This window comes from Patagioenas fasciata, chromosome 3, assembly GCF_037038585.1.
Source record: "Patagioenas fasciata isolate bPatFas1 chromosome 3, bPatFas1.hap1, whole genome shotgun sequence".
Classification (NCBI taxonomy): Eukaryota; Metazoa; Chordata; class Aves; order Columbiformes; family Columbidae; genus Patagioenas; species Patagioenas fasciata.
The window spans coordinates 64774823-64792558 of NC_092522.1; the positions used below are offsets into that span (position 1 = coordinate 64774823).

At 39.4% G+C, this 17736-nt stretch overlaps 1 protein-coding gene across 6 annotated transcripts in view; it reads right to left on the minus strand.

Annotated features, from left to right (window-relative positions):
• The window catches only part of ARFGEF3 (ARFGEF family member 3), a 90076-nt gene that overhangs the window by 12442 nt on the left and 59898 nt on the right, over positions 1–17736 (minus strand). For all 6 annotated transcript variants that reach the window (XM_071806492.1, XM_071806495.1, XM_065833642.2 and 3 more), the window contains 15 exons: positions 17565–17675; positions 16009–16159; positions 15076–15390; positions 13374–13507; positions 11748–11893; positions 10400–10579; positions 9889–10033; positions 8646–8768; positions 6458–6561; positions 4759–4903; positions 3821–3949; positions 3156–3332; positions 2472–2586; positions 1727–1829; positions 986–1117 (listed from right to left, as the gene is read on the minus strand). In XM_071806492.1, coding sequence (XP_071662593.1) covers positions 986–1117; positions 1727–1829; positions 2472–2586; positions 3156–3332; positions 3821–3949; positions 4759–4903; positions 6458–6561; positions 8646–8768; positions 9889–10033; positions 10400–10579; positions 11748–11893; positions 13374–13507; positions 15076–15390; positions 16009–16159; positions 17565–17675 — 2210 coding nt within the window. The remainder of the gene's footprint in view (positions 1–985; positions 1118–1726; positions 1830–2471; positions 2587–3155; positions 3333–3820; positions 3950–4758; positions 4904–6457; positions 6562–8645; positions 8769–9888; positions 10034–10399; positions 10580–11747; positions 11894–13373; positions 13508–15075; positions 15391–16008; positions 16160–17564; positions 17676–17736) is intronic.

Below are 17736 nucleotides of genomic sequence, written 5' to 3' on the forward strand. Positions count from 1 at the left end.
CATTACTTGTGATCACAAGTCCTGGTCTGTGGGTCTCAGATTTTCAAGGAGCATCAGGGTATGATTAATCAAGTCAGAATTTGACACTAAACATCTGTTGGTTCTTTCAATCCAGCTACTTTCCCAGGCTAAAACTGTTGTATGTCGTATTTACAGTTTTAAGGTACCTTGCAGGTCATTAGGTTCAGTCTGCTGTATTTCAAGGAACTTGTTTCATATAACCACTTTTATAAAATGAGCAATCTCCATTGTAGTCCAAAGGACCCAAAGAAGGTTGTCTCCGAGTTTGCTCTGCTGATTAGGAGCTAGTGGCGAGTTTTAAAAAATTTGTTAAATGTCAGCATTATCATCTAGTTCTCAATAAATCTTCTTCTCAGCAATATATACCCAGGTATTTATAGAGACAAAATCTGCATTCCTCTTCAAACTCTGCTTTGATAGGTTGCACAAATATTGTTTTTGTTTCATATCACAGTCTCTGTTCTAGTGCATTTTTTGACCTTTAAAATTATCATTCTTTAACAGAGTAATTAAAAATGTATCTGACATTCTAGGTGAGAATTCATAGTGCCACTACTATTTCCTTTTCTCTACCATTGATGTATGCTAGAGCTGCCTTTTTTAAAGTTACATTACACAATAGGCTCATCATCAATCTGCTTCAGGTACCTACAGATCTTCCCCCATGCTAGGCATTCCTAATTCCTACATACAGGGGAACAGTTTTAAGGTGTGGTTGTGTTGTTTGTTTTTTTTCTTTTTTTTTTGTGGTTTTTTTTTTTTTTTTTTTTGTGTGTGTGTGTTTGGTTGTGTTTTTATTACTTTTATTGAACTAACAGTAGTATTGAGAAAAATGTCAGTCTGGTGATGAGGAAGTCTTTGCCCATAGGGTTTGTGAGGAAGATATTGGTAAAGATGTACTTTCATAAAGAAAAGCCCCAAGTTTAAAAGGTTCTCTGACTTCCCCTGAAACATCAGTCAGTACCTGTTGTGCCATTGCTCTGATTCTCCAGTATTCAGCTTCAGCACTTGGCGAGAGGGAGGGGGCTGCCACTTTCACTTCACAGGCATCTCCACTAAAGCTTTCAGAACCACTGTGGAAATAGCCCAACAGGTTCTATAGAGAGACACAACATCAGACTTTCACTGTGCGTTAAATGAAGTCAGTGACTGTAGCGTTGTCCAGCCTGCTCATGTGCAATAGCAGATTCAGAGTGATCTGTCCCATTACCATCAGCCAGTCACCTGCTTTTTAGCATTTGACATATTTGATGCAAGGGCACTACAACTTGTTATGTAGTCTGGTCCGTGATTGGATTTTTTTGTTACAAGAAAGACAGCAAGTTGAGAAATAATCTATGTGGAGCATGCAGCTACATGATCAAGTAAGCAACTTTGTCTTCTGTCTAGTTTTAGGCAATCCAGAGGACAAAATAGATCAATAGGTTAAGTTTTCACCTACTAAACTCTTCTGATTTCATGCTGGCGGGGCAATTTAAAATAAGTCTGGATTATTAGTGACTAGTGCTGTCTGCACATGTTTAGAAAAGCTGCTTTAAATCTGCATTGCTGATCCAACACCTTTCATTGTGAGTAAATTGACAAAATAACAAAAGCTACCACATAATCCTTATGCTTCTGCCAAGGAAGCAACCTGCCAAAAGTTACTGAGTCTATAACTGACTGCTGTGATTACATTTTGTCTGTCAGCAAAAAGGCAGTTTACCTTCACTGGCTCCAGAGTGGCAGAGAACGCATCCTGCAAGGCACAACATGCAAGCCTCCACATCTCTTCAGTGAAAACAGGCCCTGCTGTCACTAACACATACCTGCAAGGACACAGGAAAATGTTACCACATTCAGGATGGAACTAGACAATTGTTACTTGTAATGGGAGAAGTTTCAAAACAGAACAAAAAGCCTACTCCGTAGTGAGCTAATGATACCCAGTCTCCTCGGTTGTTATCCTGACCTGTTTTTGTAATTATAGTGTAGTTTTGACTTTTTTTTTCCTTTGCTTTTCTTGTTTAAGTAATCATCTTGCCAGTACAAGAACCACACATTGTGTAAGTATATAATGCAGTGCTTATTTTGATTATGACTCTAATAACCTGACGACTGTGAAAGGTATCAATTGCCTCTAAAGACCTGGGAATTCCAACAGAAAGACCCTTGATTATTTTTCCTAAGGGTTAATTATTGACTAACTACATATAGGTAATGCACAAGTGCTTTTTATGGGAATGATACACATAACAATGTGTAAAATAACAGGTTCTGAAGCAGAAAAGAAACAGCAAGAAAAGGTTAGTAAGTCTAAAATTCATTATTCAAATAACAAGAGATAGATATATTGTAGACTTCTTTAGAGATGTTAGCCAACTTAATCAGTTCACAAGTTCTTCAAAGATGTAAACACATGCTTTTTTTTTTTTTTTTAATATACTAACAGAATGAATAGACTGTGTTACCTGATGCAAGAGCAGCCAACTCTGGAAATAATTTCTGTTGGTTCTGCTACACAGGCTACCAGCAATTTGAAAAGATCTTTCAGCATAGTATTGATCATATTTTCATAACCAATATCTATAAGGAAAAGATACAGACTGGTTTTAACATCATTGCCTTTTCATTATAATTAGAGATAAACAGTCTTGCTACACTTACTGCTATTCAGAAACTTTGCAAAGCCAAATCCTTTTATGCAGCTATCACTAGAGTTAAATTTTGAAACATGCATCACATCAAGCTGAAGTGAGAACAGTCCTTTTGATGTTAACAACATAATATGTCTGGGCTTAAGTGGTACTGGAGAAATTATGTTAGATCCCATTTTTGAATATTCTAGTTCTTTATGATCAAAGTCTTAGTATATTCTTTTGGAAAGTATACCATAGACTGTGATGATTTAATTGTGAAGATAGCCCTGCTCTGAGCGGAGGCTGGACTAACTTCCCTAGGTTCCTTACAAGTTATTTTTTTCCATAATTCTGAACCCTCTAAAGAAAAAAAAAAAAAAAACCAGAAAATTTCAACCCTCTTCCTCTTATTCTGTGCTTCAGTAACCAAAAAAGCAATGAAACCATCTCCCCAAGTAGCTATTAAGTAACATGCCACTGGTGCCTGTCAGTAGATGTGACAGTGCAATGACGTACCTGAGTGTATGAAATTTTGAATGTGCTCCACTACGAGTTCACAGGAAAGGCCAATGGCATGCTTGAAATTAGCAGATGCCACATCCCAGTAAGAATGGTCACCGTGGCTGCGATGGAGCCAAAGAGACATCGTGGGAAGAAGAAGATGTACAACTGCATAAATGCCAAATCCCGGGCCTTAAAATAAACACAATGATGGTTGTATGTTTTTGCTTACAAAGCCTATGTGCACAGTAAATTTCCTAAGTTGTTCCATGCTTGAGGCCAGGGGTGGTGCTAAAGAAAGCAGGTTCTGAAACTTTCTTTGTGTGTGACAAGAGGGGAAGGCAGTTTCGGATCTAGTGGTGAGGTAGTATATGAACATTTAGTCAGCTGTTTACCTGCTGTCTTTCCCAGTGGGTCTACAGGACTATATAATTTTCTTTTCCTATTTCCTGGACACCAGACAAATGTTTTCTGTGGCTAAGACAGAGTACTGCACCTCTTTATTTGTGCAGTAAATGTAAGAGTATGTTCAACATACTCTCACAAGATACTTTTTGTCAACATGGAACAATGCACTAACTGGAACAACAGATCACTCTCTGAGAAAAACCCTTTCTACTGGAGAATGTCTCTGGGCTGCTATAGCATGAGTTACACAAGTTATCAAGCCTTTTCATTACCGGGTGTCTTGGCAACATCCCTCAGCAATTCAAAGAGCAGATCCAGAGTAGGAGGCTGGTGCTGGCGGGGACAGTTGGATATGGCAGTTGTTAATTCTTCCAGCAGAATAATCCAGACATTGATAAGGCCTACAAAATAAGGGAATGAAGATTAAAAGAGTGGGATTCTGCATTGACCACAGCTGGAACGTGCCCTCAGAAAGTGCTGGGAAATTAATTAAAGATCATGGGTTCTTGCGTATTCACTCTTGCTGTGTAATAGTTGTGGGCAGTATCAATTTTTGAAATGATGGTCTCCTTTTCCTTCCCTCTTTATTAAAGTTTGTGTTTTGTTTCATCCTTCCTCTTCCATGTACGTCTTGTTCTGGTCTTCTTTCTGAGTTTAGGACTCCCACTGGTCCAGTATCTTTAACTTTTTTTTTTTTTTTAATGAAACACTTTACACATCTCACTACCATTGCAAATGCTGCCCACAATGGTTTGTAATCATTTCAGCTTATCTAAAAGGTAAGGACCCTAGGGTGACTAGCCATTGTTTAACTGTCTCTATTTGGTACCTAGAAGTGAACACCAATAATGCCTCATGAAGTATCATCAGGCTGCACCACATGTCATCTCGTTGTGTTAGCTCTCAGAAATATATAACAGTTGTATTATTAATATCAGGATAATCAAAATATTATTAATTAAAATATTATTGTGTGCCAAGAGAGGGGTTGTATTTTTCTCATATATAAACTGTATCTTCTAACAGAAAGAAGGTGACATGACCTGAACTTCCAAGCTCTGTGTGTGCTGGTGTGTGTGTAGACAATAGGAAGACAGTAAATTATGAAGATTTTCCCCTCCTTTTTGCTTTCAGCAGTTGGCAAAAACGACAGTGAAATGTGGAAGAAGCAGCTGATCCATTCTGCATTTACTACTTTCAATGCACTTACCAGTGTCATCATCAAAGTCAGAAAGGATGCACTCAATACCATCCTCACTGCTGGCTGACTGTTCCTGCACTCTTCGGGGCAAGTTAACCAGCCGGCCACTGAGGAAGATGGGTTTCAAGGGCATTTTATAGATTTTGGCTAACAACTGGGGACAGTGTGGGGAGGGGAGAGAGGAAAAAAAAAAAAAAAAAAGAAGAAAAAAAAGTAGTGAAGTTTGTAAAAGCTATCATATACAACACAGGTATGTAAAATAAAATAAATACAAGTTAAGAAAGCAGCATAATGTCAGCATCTGTTCTGTTCATCCAGCAAAAATGTAAATGAAAAACACAACTAGAGGCCAGAAGTCTTCTGCTCATTGACAAGTAAGGAGCAGAGGGGAGAAAGAAAGGGAGAAAAGCAGTTTAAATAACACATTTTTAGGAAGGATGTGTGCTCCCTCCTCATTTTTGAAAGTCAAATGTTCCTACTTACTGATTGAACCTATGACCTAAGATGCTTCATTAGATGTACACAGAATATTTTGGAGCACTGAAGGACTAATTAAACACTGATAAAAGTACCTGTACAGCTTTATCTCAGAGCTTCATTGCCTGGGTTGTCTGTTACTGAACAAATACAAACTTGGCAGAATTGTACTACTGCTGGGATGCTACCAGTATTTTACCAGGCCTTTCTAAAATACATCATGTATTTGCAATATACAGACAAGATCTCTTTTTAGTTATTCTTGTTCTTCTGGTAAGTTAAAAGGTATAACAAGATAAAAATGGCTGCTTTTTTAAAAAATGAGAAAATATTTCTGCCTCACTGTTGACTGAGGGTTATAAGAATAAGGAAGAGTAATATGATGCACATAGTGTGTAGACAGAACATATGCTAGGTACACGCATAGCCATTCACTAAGTTTTTTTATGTGAACCAGATAGCAAGGACAGTTTGATATGTCTGCTGTTTATTACTCTGAGCTGCTTTATTGTTTCCTTCTCCTCTCAGTCTGTGTACTGCATCTACCCGTTATCTCTGAATTTAGATATTAAGTCCTTTCAGCTATGGTAATATATTTTGTTATGCATTTGTATTGTATTCAGAAAAAACATGGCCTGGGTCCAACAGAAAGACCTGCAGGTACTACAGAAATACAAACAATGTTATAAAATCAGACAAAAAATGTCCTAATAACTCTGGATATTAATCTGTGCTGTGTGCAAGGAGATTACAGGAAACATGCCAGCATGCTAATTGTTAAGAGACTTGCCCTGAGCTTCAGATATGTTTTCATGGTACAGATAAGCTGCTGCTGCATTTTAGAGGGGGTATCCTGTTGCTGTTCTTAAGATCTGAGTATTCTCAGGGATTTTTTTGTCCTTCATTCCCACCACTGTTTACAGTAACAGTTTAAATAAGAATGAATGTAGGTTTTAATATGTTACTACTAGGTTTTGAACATTCACATTTTCCCACATGCTCCTTGGGTCTGAGTGTTTTTATCTTCTCGGTTTTCCCACCATTAGCTGGCCTAGAAGGTACGAGATTCCTTCAAACTCCCACTCTCCACCTGGCAGTGCAGGTTATTACCATCAGGCTTACCGCAGATTTTCTTGTGTTCAGGCAAACCATCTAACCATTGATGCCAAGCCTGGAGGTTAGAACCGTTTCCTAGGCCAGGTTAGTACCTGTGTAAGATTGTTCATCGTACCTGAGAACATCTCCTGAGGTAATCAAGCGCGGGAAGGCACAAGTCTGTAGATGCAGATCCTGATCCTGGCACACAGTCACCCATCTCCTTACAATCTACTTCCCCTGGGAACAGGAAAGGCAGCATCGGGAAGGACAGAAGAAACAAAGACAGCATTGGTTTTCATTTTTTCATTCAGTTGTGTGCTAATGTCTGAAGAGAATCCAGGAAACATCCTCTGTTTGATCTTCTTACGTGACAACCAGATGATTCTCATACAAACAATATGGTAATATTTTATATTAATAAATGCTTTAATAAATACATGCCTATTTACTAACGCTTTAGTCGAGTCTATGGGAGTTCTTATAATCTTATAGTCATCTGTCATATTGACTCCACTTTTTTCTATGGATATATGAATTCCTTGCTCATATTCACCCTTTGCTCAATTTATTCACTGACTTTTTTTCTATTCATTTGCACCCCAGTGCCCTGGAAAATGATTCTACCACAAGTTCTTCCTTTAAGTTCATTTATTCCTTAAATACAGCATTTAATATTTTCTGCCATAATATCTCCTTCTGCTGTCTAATTCAGGTATCAAGGTCTCACAGTGTCAACTGTATGATATCCTTGGGGTCCAGTGTCTCAGTATTGCAGGTATTACTGACTCTGTGGTATCAGCAGACTCCTACTTGCAGGTCAGCTTCACTAAGTGTATTAAATAAGCAGATCAGTTCCAAGGCACACTGTTGCAGAGCTCCTCCGTGGTTGACTCCATTCACACCAGCATCTTTCCTGCCTGCACAGACTGTTTTCCTCTCCTCTCAGCCAATGTTCTGCCCACCCTAGAAGACTTCGCTCATGACCATTTCTCCAGTTCAGCCAAACACTACCCATTCAGTGTGAAATCTGAAGCTTTACTAAATGCCCGTATACATTAATATTTTATTGCCTTAAAAGTTATTTCTCTCCTAAAACCCACAAGATAAATATGAAATCCTTTTATTAAATCCTACTTTATTCTCCTTTCACTACATTTATTTGTTTTTTCTATGCCCTTAAATATTCTCTCCATAAGGTATTTAAGTCTTGTCTACTATTAAGATCAGCCAAGTCAGACAACGAAGTTTGCATCCTTAAGTTTTTTGTTAGAATGCATATAAACAGTAGTGTATTTGCTATTGCTCATTGCTGAAGTATCCCAAGTCCTACTACCTTTAATACAAAAAAATATATTGCTTTTTGACATGTAACCATAAAGGCGACAAACTTATCTAATGGAAGTAAGAAACCTAAAGAAATGCAAGACAGGCTTTTAAGATCTCCAGAAGGAATGAGTTCCCTCTACTGGTGCTGGAAATGCAAGTTTGTTTCTCTTTTGTAGTAATAATTACAATTCCAGTCTGTCATCACAAGCTGAATTCTGCCCCCATTGAAACTGATGGGGTGAAACAGCTTAGTAAGATGAGAATAATATTGAAGACTAGATCTGCTGCAGTTAGGTGATCATTTAAATCAAAGGGAGTCACTTACAGACCTAGATACCTCTGTGAATTAATATACATATAAAACCACCCCATTTTACCACTCACTAGAAGTTTTGCGATTTATATAAGGAAAAAAAAACAATGCCACAGTTCAATGAAGTGTCAAGGTCTAATGATCAAGGCAAGCCAGGGAACGTGAACACGGGGACAGAATGACCCAAGCCCATCTGCCTTTGTTCTGAGGTTTGGTGAAGCACCATCATTACTCTGCTGGGCCACCTTGACTTGACACACCTGGTCTCCGCTGCCCTCAGTAACAGAACAAAAAACCTACGAATGGGAACAGTGTTGTTATTTGTAAGGCTCATGATCTCACTGCAGGTTCAGCAGGTTTTCACCACGGCATATGCTAAACTACTGCTGCTGAGGTGAGCAGGGGTAGAGAGGAGTCATGTGTCTTTGACTGCTGAGCATAAAAGCGTACCCATTCTGCTGCAGACAATCCATGCTGTCACTGCACAATGCCGGGCCATTTCTACAATATAGTGTGCAAGGTGGCTTTTTTTTTCGGTTGGTTTTCATTCCAGACTTGATTTCTACACTGCCTCTCTCTGCCCTACCATACTATGTATTACATAACTGAATTATCCTCTTCTGCAAGATCAAATTTTAAATATCATGACTTAACAGGATAAAAGAAAAATAAAAATATTTACCCAGTCCTTTGACAAACTTCATAAGGCACATAATATAACTGGTGGCAGCATTAGCAAAGACTTGGATGCTGTCTGTATTTAGAAATGCTTCAAAGACATCAAACACCGGAGCCTGGCGTTTCCCTGGGGAAATAACAAGATGAGAACTCTTCCCCATCCCCCATAAAGGTGATTTTCCAATTGTTTTTCAACAATTTAACTGAATCCGTAGAATCTCTTCTGTTCTGGGCAGAGAGAGAAATGATATTTGAAGTAAAACCTTCTTTTGCTCCTGAGGCAACTGGTGTAGCCCTTCATAGCAAGTAATACAGACATCTTCCTTTGCCTGATCCGTGAAAAATATCAGCTTATGCCTGCCCTAATGCTAAGGGCAGGTTTGAGCTCTTGAACTCAGCTCAGTAGCTAACAGTTCTGTTTTGTGGAGGTTTCTGGTTTACTACTTGATAACTGCCAAGATGAGAGCAGTCACTTGGAAAAGTATTCAGTCTATACAGTGGCAAAATATCCCTGCTTTTCCTAAGTAGATTATCAGTCTTCAAAAGCTGTATACACTTGCATTTTGCCATTGATCATAACAGATCTGAAAGACAGAATTTAGGAGGAAAATCATATCCCTTACACATGACTTGTAACATTTAAAAATGCCTTCTAATGGAGCAAAAGAACAGATTAAAGTGATTTTCCTATATTACTCATACAAGCAACCTTTGGGAGAGATGTAGAATCATTCTTAGGGCAAACATGGTTCATAATGGTGCTAGCAATCTGAAGCCTTGTGATTAAGTACCTGGACAAACACTTGCCTAGATTATCACACTAATCCTCATGTATAAGAGCAATATGTTTCGTATTGTAAGAAAGACACTCCACATGAGATGTGGTGGCTGCAAAGAGTATACTTTCCTTTCTCTAGCAGGACAGTGACAAGGGCCCAGCCAAGGTCAGTACTCCTGCACTACTGTTTTGCTCTAGAATATTCAAGGAGGTTCAAAACATTTATTTTTAATTCTACTCATCTGCCAGAATCTAACAGATAAAAAGTCAGAAAAATACCTCTGCTCTCTCTCCCACCACAACTAATAAAGCAGATATTTCAGTACAGTTCTGGAGTGTTGCAGTGCCACTGTTAAGTGTCACTGTTCAGGTAGGACACTTTAATATATTGAGTTAGTTGTTGTGGCACCAAGGAATAACACAGGGAAACAAAAGCACATATGAAACAGTCAGTTCAGTAAGTCCTTACCCATAGAGTATTCTCCTACAAGGTACTCTTTAATCTCGGACTTGCTGCTGCTGTGCACTGTTTCCAGAGCACTGAACAGGGGTCTCCATCCGGACTGGATCTGGGTAGAACACATTTCTACCAATTCTCCTATAGAGGTGACCACCTGCAGACCATGTAGGAGAGGTTAAAATAAAAACCAAAAACCAGAACTGATACATAGATAGACCTTCAGAAGAAATGAGGATGGCTTTAAACACATTCCTAGATTTCACTATGTCAGTCTGAAGTAATTTATTACTAATTTTTTTTTAAGATAATAAAAAGTTTTATTTAATTGCTTTAAAGCCACGTGTACTGTCTCCATCCTCTGCCACAATGCTGGCTTATGTAGGCAGATCCCTCCTGATTCCTTGAAGATGATGAAGGACATATTGGAAATGCTCTCAATTGGAGCAAGCGCACTCTGGAGAACATCCTTCTTACGGGCATGGTATGTCAGATACAGACACCCTGATCAGGGCTGACTTGCCTGGTCTTGGACATCCTCATCACACAGCTCTAGCTGCATGATACGCTCAAACGGGCGGAAAAGCGCCTCATTAAAGTGAAAATGAGAAGGCTCATTCCAGTCCGTCAGCACTTCAGTGAGGATGTCATGGATGAAGGAGACAGCCTTTCGAGACACATGTCTCTCCTTATGACAGGCAGCCTGCAGGGAAAGGAGGAGTATTAGAGTTTGTCCAAGCAAAAAATTTGCTATTAGCAAAACATTTTTAAGGGAGGTAGGCACTTCATGCTGCTGAACCCTAAAACCAGCTTCACTGTTAACAAGACTAGGAACCCTACTGCCATGAAAATGGGAGTGTACTGCCATGGTACTGAGCTGCTTGGAGTCTCACAGATGCATGAAGGTCTGCTGACGATTCAAAAAGCACAGAGCTAAAAATAAATGTTATAAACCCCACAGAAGAGAGCTCATGTGAAATGTCTTTTGTTTCTACTGTGTGACCATTCTTCCCTTAAAAAATGTAGTTTGTGCATATATTGACCATACCTATCTATGCATGACCAAATATCACTTTTTATTTGGCTATTTATGGAGCTTAAAGTGAGAAGGTTCTCATCACTTTTGGAGGAGCTATTAAAAAATTAAACACTAATAAATCTGGATATGAAGTTACTGTTTTGAGTAACTATGCAGGTTATGCTAAATTCTGTCCTTTCCCTGATATTGCTCCTTCCCGGTAATGCACTCATCTGCACTGAGGTCAACAAAAAAGGCTGAGCAGCACTGCATTCTAAAAACATGGAAGGCACTTGAGTTTAAACTGGCTTGGGATCTCAAAAGACTTAAAAGTGTTCAAAATGTGAAAAGTATTTAAAGTCATATCAGATTGGTAGGCAAAGGCGAGACACTAGTTTTCCACATAATGGGCTATTAGGAAAGGAGAAGGAAAGGAAAATATGTCACCATCATCCCAGCTGAGCTGGTTTGATGTGGGAAAAGAAAGTCTGCATCCTTTAATGCGAAAGACTTGCAAGGATGCAGACCTTTACTTAGCAAATAGGTAGATGGTGGCGTTACTTGTAACCTCTTAGGGTGGCTTCATTTTTTTCACCACAGACACACAGGAAGTATCGTATTGCAAAAATTGAACACACTGTCCCTGGGCCTGCCCATTTCAGTTATTTAAAAGTGCACTCCTTAATGCCAGTATCACAATATATGAAACAGCATATACAATACTCCAACAAGAGTGTAACCAGAATTGACAACTTTGAGGGTTGATATACGTTTTAAGAGCTACCAAGCCTTCTACAGCTGTTTCAGCTTTGCCATTTCTTGCACACACTCCCATTTTATCCCTCGCTCCTACCTCTACAAGGTGAGGTGCCACCAGGCTCCAGCAGCGCATGAGGTGGAGCAATGGGCGAGATTTACTCCTTACAATTCGGAGCATGGCATCACCGAGTCTGAACAAGTGAAGTGCACTTCTCCTGTCCTGGGTAGATTTTACTTCACCTACAAGGAAGTATAAAAAACCAAATTGAATCTAAGCAACAGCAGCTCCTTCATCTCTAGATGTCTAAATTGGAATATAAATCAAGGTAGAAGTATTAGGCCAGGGGGAGCGGGGTGGTGGAGGAAAAAAAAAATAAATAAAAGAGAAAAAATCAATGTAAAACACAGCCTGTGTCTGTGAAGGTAAAAGAACAGGAGATTGACCGAAGTTTTAAGAACAACTTGTTAAACACACTTTATTTTGATTTAAGTGATTTTTTTTTTGAAACATTTTAAAGACAAAGGCTTGGAAAAGTTAAGGAAGTAGTTAAAGAATTGGTAACAAGACTGGAAATAATAGTTGCAAAAACCTTTGGTGACATCTACAGGAAAGAATGAAAACTGCAATTTATGTAGTTTTAGTTTGTCCTTTTGTATTTATCAAGCAAAGCATGTGAAGCAAAGACTGTGAGAAAATACTTCTCTGTTCCCCAGCCAGTAATACGTGTTATTTCATATTGAAAGGGATTAATCTTTCACTGCTCTTACAACATTTAGAAAGACATTCATTCTCTCATCCGAAATATGCTGGTGCTTTTATCTCTAATGAAAGATGTAAACAGGGGGCACATCACTTTAAATATTAAAAAAAGCATTTAATTGCTCTATCCTAATTTTAGTTTCATTATTATTAACTACTGTTGATTGCCTACTAAATACATAACAGGGTCATTATTTATTAAAAATAAAGTGATGAATGTTGAGGTCTGGAGACAAGCAAGAGCAAAAACCAAACAACTTGAAGTGCCACATTGAGAAAATGACAAGTAACACTTCAGGGAGAGAGGAAACGGATTAAATTGGAGATATATACCAGATAAAATCGACATCTGCCATGGGACAGAACAAATCCCATATGACTAATATAACTTCTAAAGGCACTGTACAAATCTAAGTAAATTATCTTCCTTTGGGTCCAGTCCACCAATTGAGACAGTGGTGGAAATGACAATTTACGGGCTTTTGTTTGTGTGTTCTCCACTCTGCTGGGGAAGAGCAAGCAGGACAAATCCCACTGCGTTAATCAACATTATTCAGTTGTGTGCTTTGTTTCCTATCACCTATTTTCTGAATATTTCTGAGGTTATCCCACTGTCAAATGTCTAACCTAAATCCACTGTCTTAGGTCTACGTTCACTCAAGTTTCCTTACTGGATTGGGCTCCAAAAATAGGGCTGTGATTAGATGTCTGTGGATAATTAACATCCTCAAAGTCCAAAACACAAATCAGTGTCCTCTGAAGTGTTTCACAGCAGGTGTGGATGTAGTGCCTGCCAAAAAAGGTGCTCACCTTTTCTAAAGACTTTTAATTACTCCTACAGAAAGATCTCATTAGACTAAATTGGAAAAATTTAAACCGTAAGAATACAAAGCAAGTCCTGTAAGCAGTACAGGTGTATATGAAACACAGAAGCCTGTAAGGGATCTGCAGGCAATTTACCTGGCATTGCAAGGGAGTAATCAACTGTATCTGTGACTGAATGGAAAAGCTGGGCCTGAGAAGCCTTCTTGAGCTGGTAGAGGAAGCCTGCCAGTGCCATCAGGTTTAGCTTGTCAGCAGCATCTTCAAAGAGCCTGTGAGTAAAAGAACAGAATCTAATTGAAAAATTCATGAGATGCAGACTTAAATGTGTATGTAAGAGGAAATCTCTTATCTCTACATGGCTGCTATGTGTTGCCTCTGGTGACATACCTGTTTACTGAGGGCTTTTTCATTTATACAGTGCTACAGAAAGACTTTGATCTGGAAGCTTTATTGATCGGAGGGTGGGAAAGTAGAGTGCTGTACCCTTCCACTACCCTTCCAAGATTCAACTGTGGTACTAAAACAAAAAGCCACTTTTTCAAGGAATCAATGCTTTCCCATTAAGGTATCTTAATGCTATAAGAAGTTCATGAACCAATAATAAAAAAACCAGTAAGAATATGCCCAGTCCTCACAACACGTATCATCATAGCTTCACTGACTTGAGAGTTACACCAGTTTGCTTCATCTGAAGTTACAAATCCTTCCATGAAAAACAAACTAATTCAGGTCTTAAACCTAAAGTTGCTGTGCCTGAATTCCTATTTAGGAATATAAACAAGAGATGTTATCTTCAGCTGCAATGAGCTCTGAAGATTTTAGAGTTAAAATCAATACCCTTAAAGCAGTAAATTTATGGAGATGAGTTCCAGAGAGATCACAGTGAGACTTCACAGGGTGCAGCCACAAGTTGACACAAATATGATTTTCTGACATTGCTCTCCATGAAAATCTTCCTATAACCCTGGGAAACTGGGGATTGAGTCCTAATAACATCCATATTGAAATAACAGTGTGGAAATCAAACCTGCATTGTTAAAATTACAGTACTGCTATTCTCTCATTCTTGGAAACAAGTTGTATTGTGAGTTTCCTGAATAAAAGGTACTTTCCATGCACAGAGCCTAATTCTTATAGGTAGAGCCAGTATGCAATACTTTTTCTTCTGCAGTTACAAATAATGGCCTTCTATTGGCAGAGATCAAGAATGCAAAATATCAGCTGGAGAGAAAAAAGTATTAAAAGCATGCAAACCCGGGAAATATTCACTCTGGCCTGGGCTGCTGAAAGAATAGCAGAAAAAGTGAAGAAGTGTCTGACATATCAGTCTGCAGACTGTGTTGTAAGGACATGTAACCTAGCCATTCTGTGACCATGTGTGGTGGCCCTTCCTCCTTCGGACACCTTGGGGCAGGCTGACAAGCTGTCCACACAGTCCTGACAGAAGCAGCTGCTTTCTAACTGACACCAGTCTTGTGACTCAGTCCCTTCCTGTCAAGACAAGACAGTTATTTCATCTGCTTTAATGAACACAACAGATTAATTTACATGCAAGCAATAAATCCACCACTCTCAGGATGCATTTCATTTACTTGGCATATGCGCTGTTGTGCACAGACATACTCAGCCCTGTACCTGCACGGCAGGTACTGTAGAGATAAAGAAAAACAGATCTTTTAGGAACTGCTGTTTGTGACACACACGCAGCTGTTTTGTGAAACTCAGATGAAGCAAGTGGCTGCAACAGGCAAAATCAAGTCCAACTGCACCACAAAAATGTTCATTTTGCTCCTGTTTTGGGAACAGGGACTCTGGGTCCTGACAGCGCTGCTTTTACCTGTCTGCTTGTGTGGAGAGTGTGAGAACAGCCTTGGCAGCACTGGTCCCACATAGCAGGCTGCCTCCACGGAAGTCAAAAGCTCTGCCCTTACTGCTCTCCTTGACGAGTTCCTGAATAGAAACGGGCTGAATGACAGGATTGCTGCTGAGGGTGGTCTCCTGTTCGGGAGTCAGTGCCTGGGGAGACTCTCCAGGCTCAGAGTCCGGCTGCAGCCCTCCAGGTGCCTGCTGTGACTGGGTGATGGTAAGGGAGGGCTGGGAAACACCGTCACTGAAGTGGGTGTGCTCCAGTGTGCTGATGTACTCACACACCCTGAGAACAAACAGGAGAAGCAAAAGATGAATAAAAGCCCCCAAAACAACAGCTCCTCCCCCTACTAATCACCAGGTTCGCTGAAGAAAAGCATGGGTCTGTACTTCAGAGGGGAGCCAGGAGGATAGTGCAATTACAGCTCTTGGCTGCCTCACAGTGTCATCACTCTGAGAAGCCACCTTACACGGAAACCTGCTGCCGATTCACAGGCACTGATTTCTACATCTGAAGCAGATATGATGTACAGGATATTTTCCTCAAATCATAATCAGATGACCTCTAACTTTCAGACTACACCTAGATAATGTGTCTTCTTACATCCTTTGGCCTCCTGTGTGCTCAGATAGCAAATAGTTTAGTGGTGGTGTATGAAAAGCCCACTTAGGTACCTGCATCTGCCACAATCTTCTGGTAACTTGGAAGTTTCTAAGCATTGATTTTGTCTCTGAATAGTGGTGGAAAACAGCATCATCTTTTCTCTTACAGATACTGCTAGTTAATTCACTCTTGACACTTTATACAGAATACTCATAGAGCATGTAAAGGCCTTTTTCTCAGTCCATTACTTTCAGGCAATGTGGTATAAATTCTGTTTGTTTTCAGAATGCTGGCGGGTACCTGAACACATGAGGCCAACAGTCCTGATTGTGGCTTCCCATCTCCAGGCCCACATTAAGGACTGCATCCATGCACAAAACATGAGCAGTGTGCAGGCAGACTCCCTGCACTTTCCCCATCTGCTCCAGTTTCTGCTCCACTTTCTGTTTCACTGCAGCACAAAAAATAAATAATAAAAAATACCAACATTAGCTTCTCCATCTTTTAAACAAATACTGGTTTGTATATAGGGTGATGGCAAAGGCATACAGTCTGAAAGCTATAAAAGAACATGGCTTTTAGACCAAAAAACCACAAAAAATCAGCGAAACCCATTTTTTCCTAATATACATAAGGCAGTTTTAAAATTTAAATCCCTTTTGATTGATCTTATATGTATGAAAAAAAATCAATGCCAGATCAACACCTTCCACCCCCAAATTCACAGCTTGTTGCCCACAGAACAGATGCAGATTGCCAGTGATAATACACATTCCTTTTTGGAGCTGGCTGGCTAGATATTTATTTTTACCAAAATCTTCTTTGCTAGCAAAAAAAAAAAGGAAAAAAAAAAAGAGTTTGCAGATTTCACATCTATTTCCACACAAAAGTTCCACTAAAGAGCTTTTGTTAATGTATACTTGCCAAAGCAAAACTAATCCTGAGCTGAACTACAAGCATTTGGACTTCATTCTTTTTCCTGAGAATCTCTGAAAAGCTTAATTTTCATGCTGCATTGGAATGGAAACAAATTTTGAAGCTTTGCAAGCTTTCATAGAACAGATCTGTTGGCCTCTGGCCACTGCTACTGCCTCCTCTTGCTTCAGTGTTGCCTGGCCAACTCACTTCAGTCATGTCTAGCAGAGTGGCCAAAAGCTAGTTTGTGCTCAGCCTATTCAATTTTGTTTTCTCTACTGAGACACCAAATTTAAGTGCCAAGCAGGGTCATTTGTGCAACAGTGTGTTTTGTTATGGGCTTCTTGCCACTAGAAATCAGATGTCAGACACATTTCACATTTCAGACGTTGGAGACAACAACTGACTTTATTGACTTCCACTGGGTTTGAAGTAGTGGTGTAGAGATGCAGAACTTTTTACATGTTATACATTTATCATGTTTTCATTCCAGCTTCATTTAACTTGATCCAGAAACAGTTTTAAATATCTGATGATGACAAAGACAACAAAGGATGTATACACAAGACAGAGGGAGAGAGATGCAAACTCAGCTTATATTACCACCCAGAATGCTAAAAAAAATTGTTTCTCTGATGTTCTCTAGTATTCATACTAGTATCACAAGGCTTAAAAAGTTCACATTTCAAAAATGCTTTTGGCTCATCTGTTGTTCCACTGATTTCAGTTCCCTATAAAATATAATTAGTGTGACATAATGTTAAGAACCTAGGACAGCACAACACGTGCTGAAGCTTCTAGACATACAACCCATATGCCTACAAGTGAGTGGTGCACAGTACTGGCATTCCCCTCTGTCCTTCTATGTGTAGCAAAGTACTTCCCAGTTGCATCTCCACAGGCAATATGAAATAAGGTAAGTAATTTAATCACATAGTTACCTTGAGCTATAGTATCACTGGGCTCTTGGATTTCTTTTTCGTCTTTCTCTTCTTGGACACAGGAGGCAGCAGCCATTTGGGCAAGAGCAGATGCACAGTTAGCAGCAACTCCTGGAAAGCAACAACACAATTATTGTTTAACCAGCATTTCCTCCCTAGTCCCATGCAATTT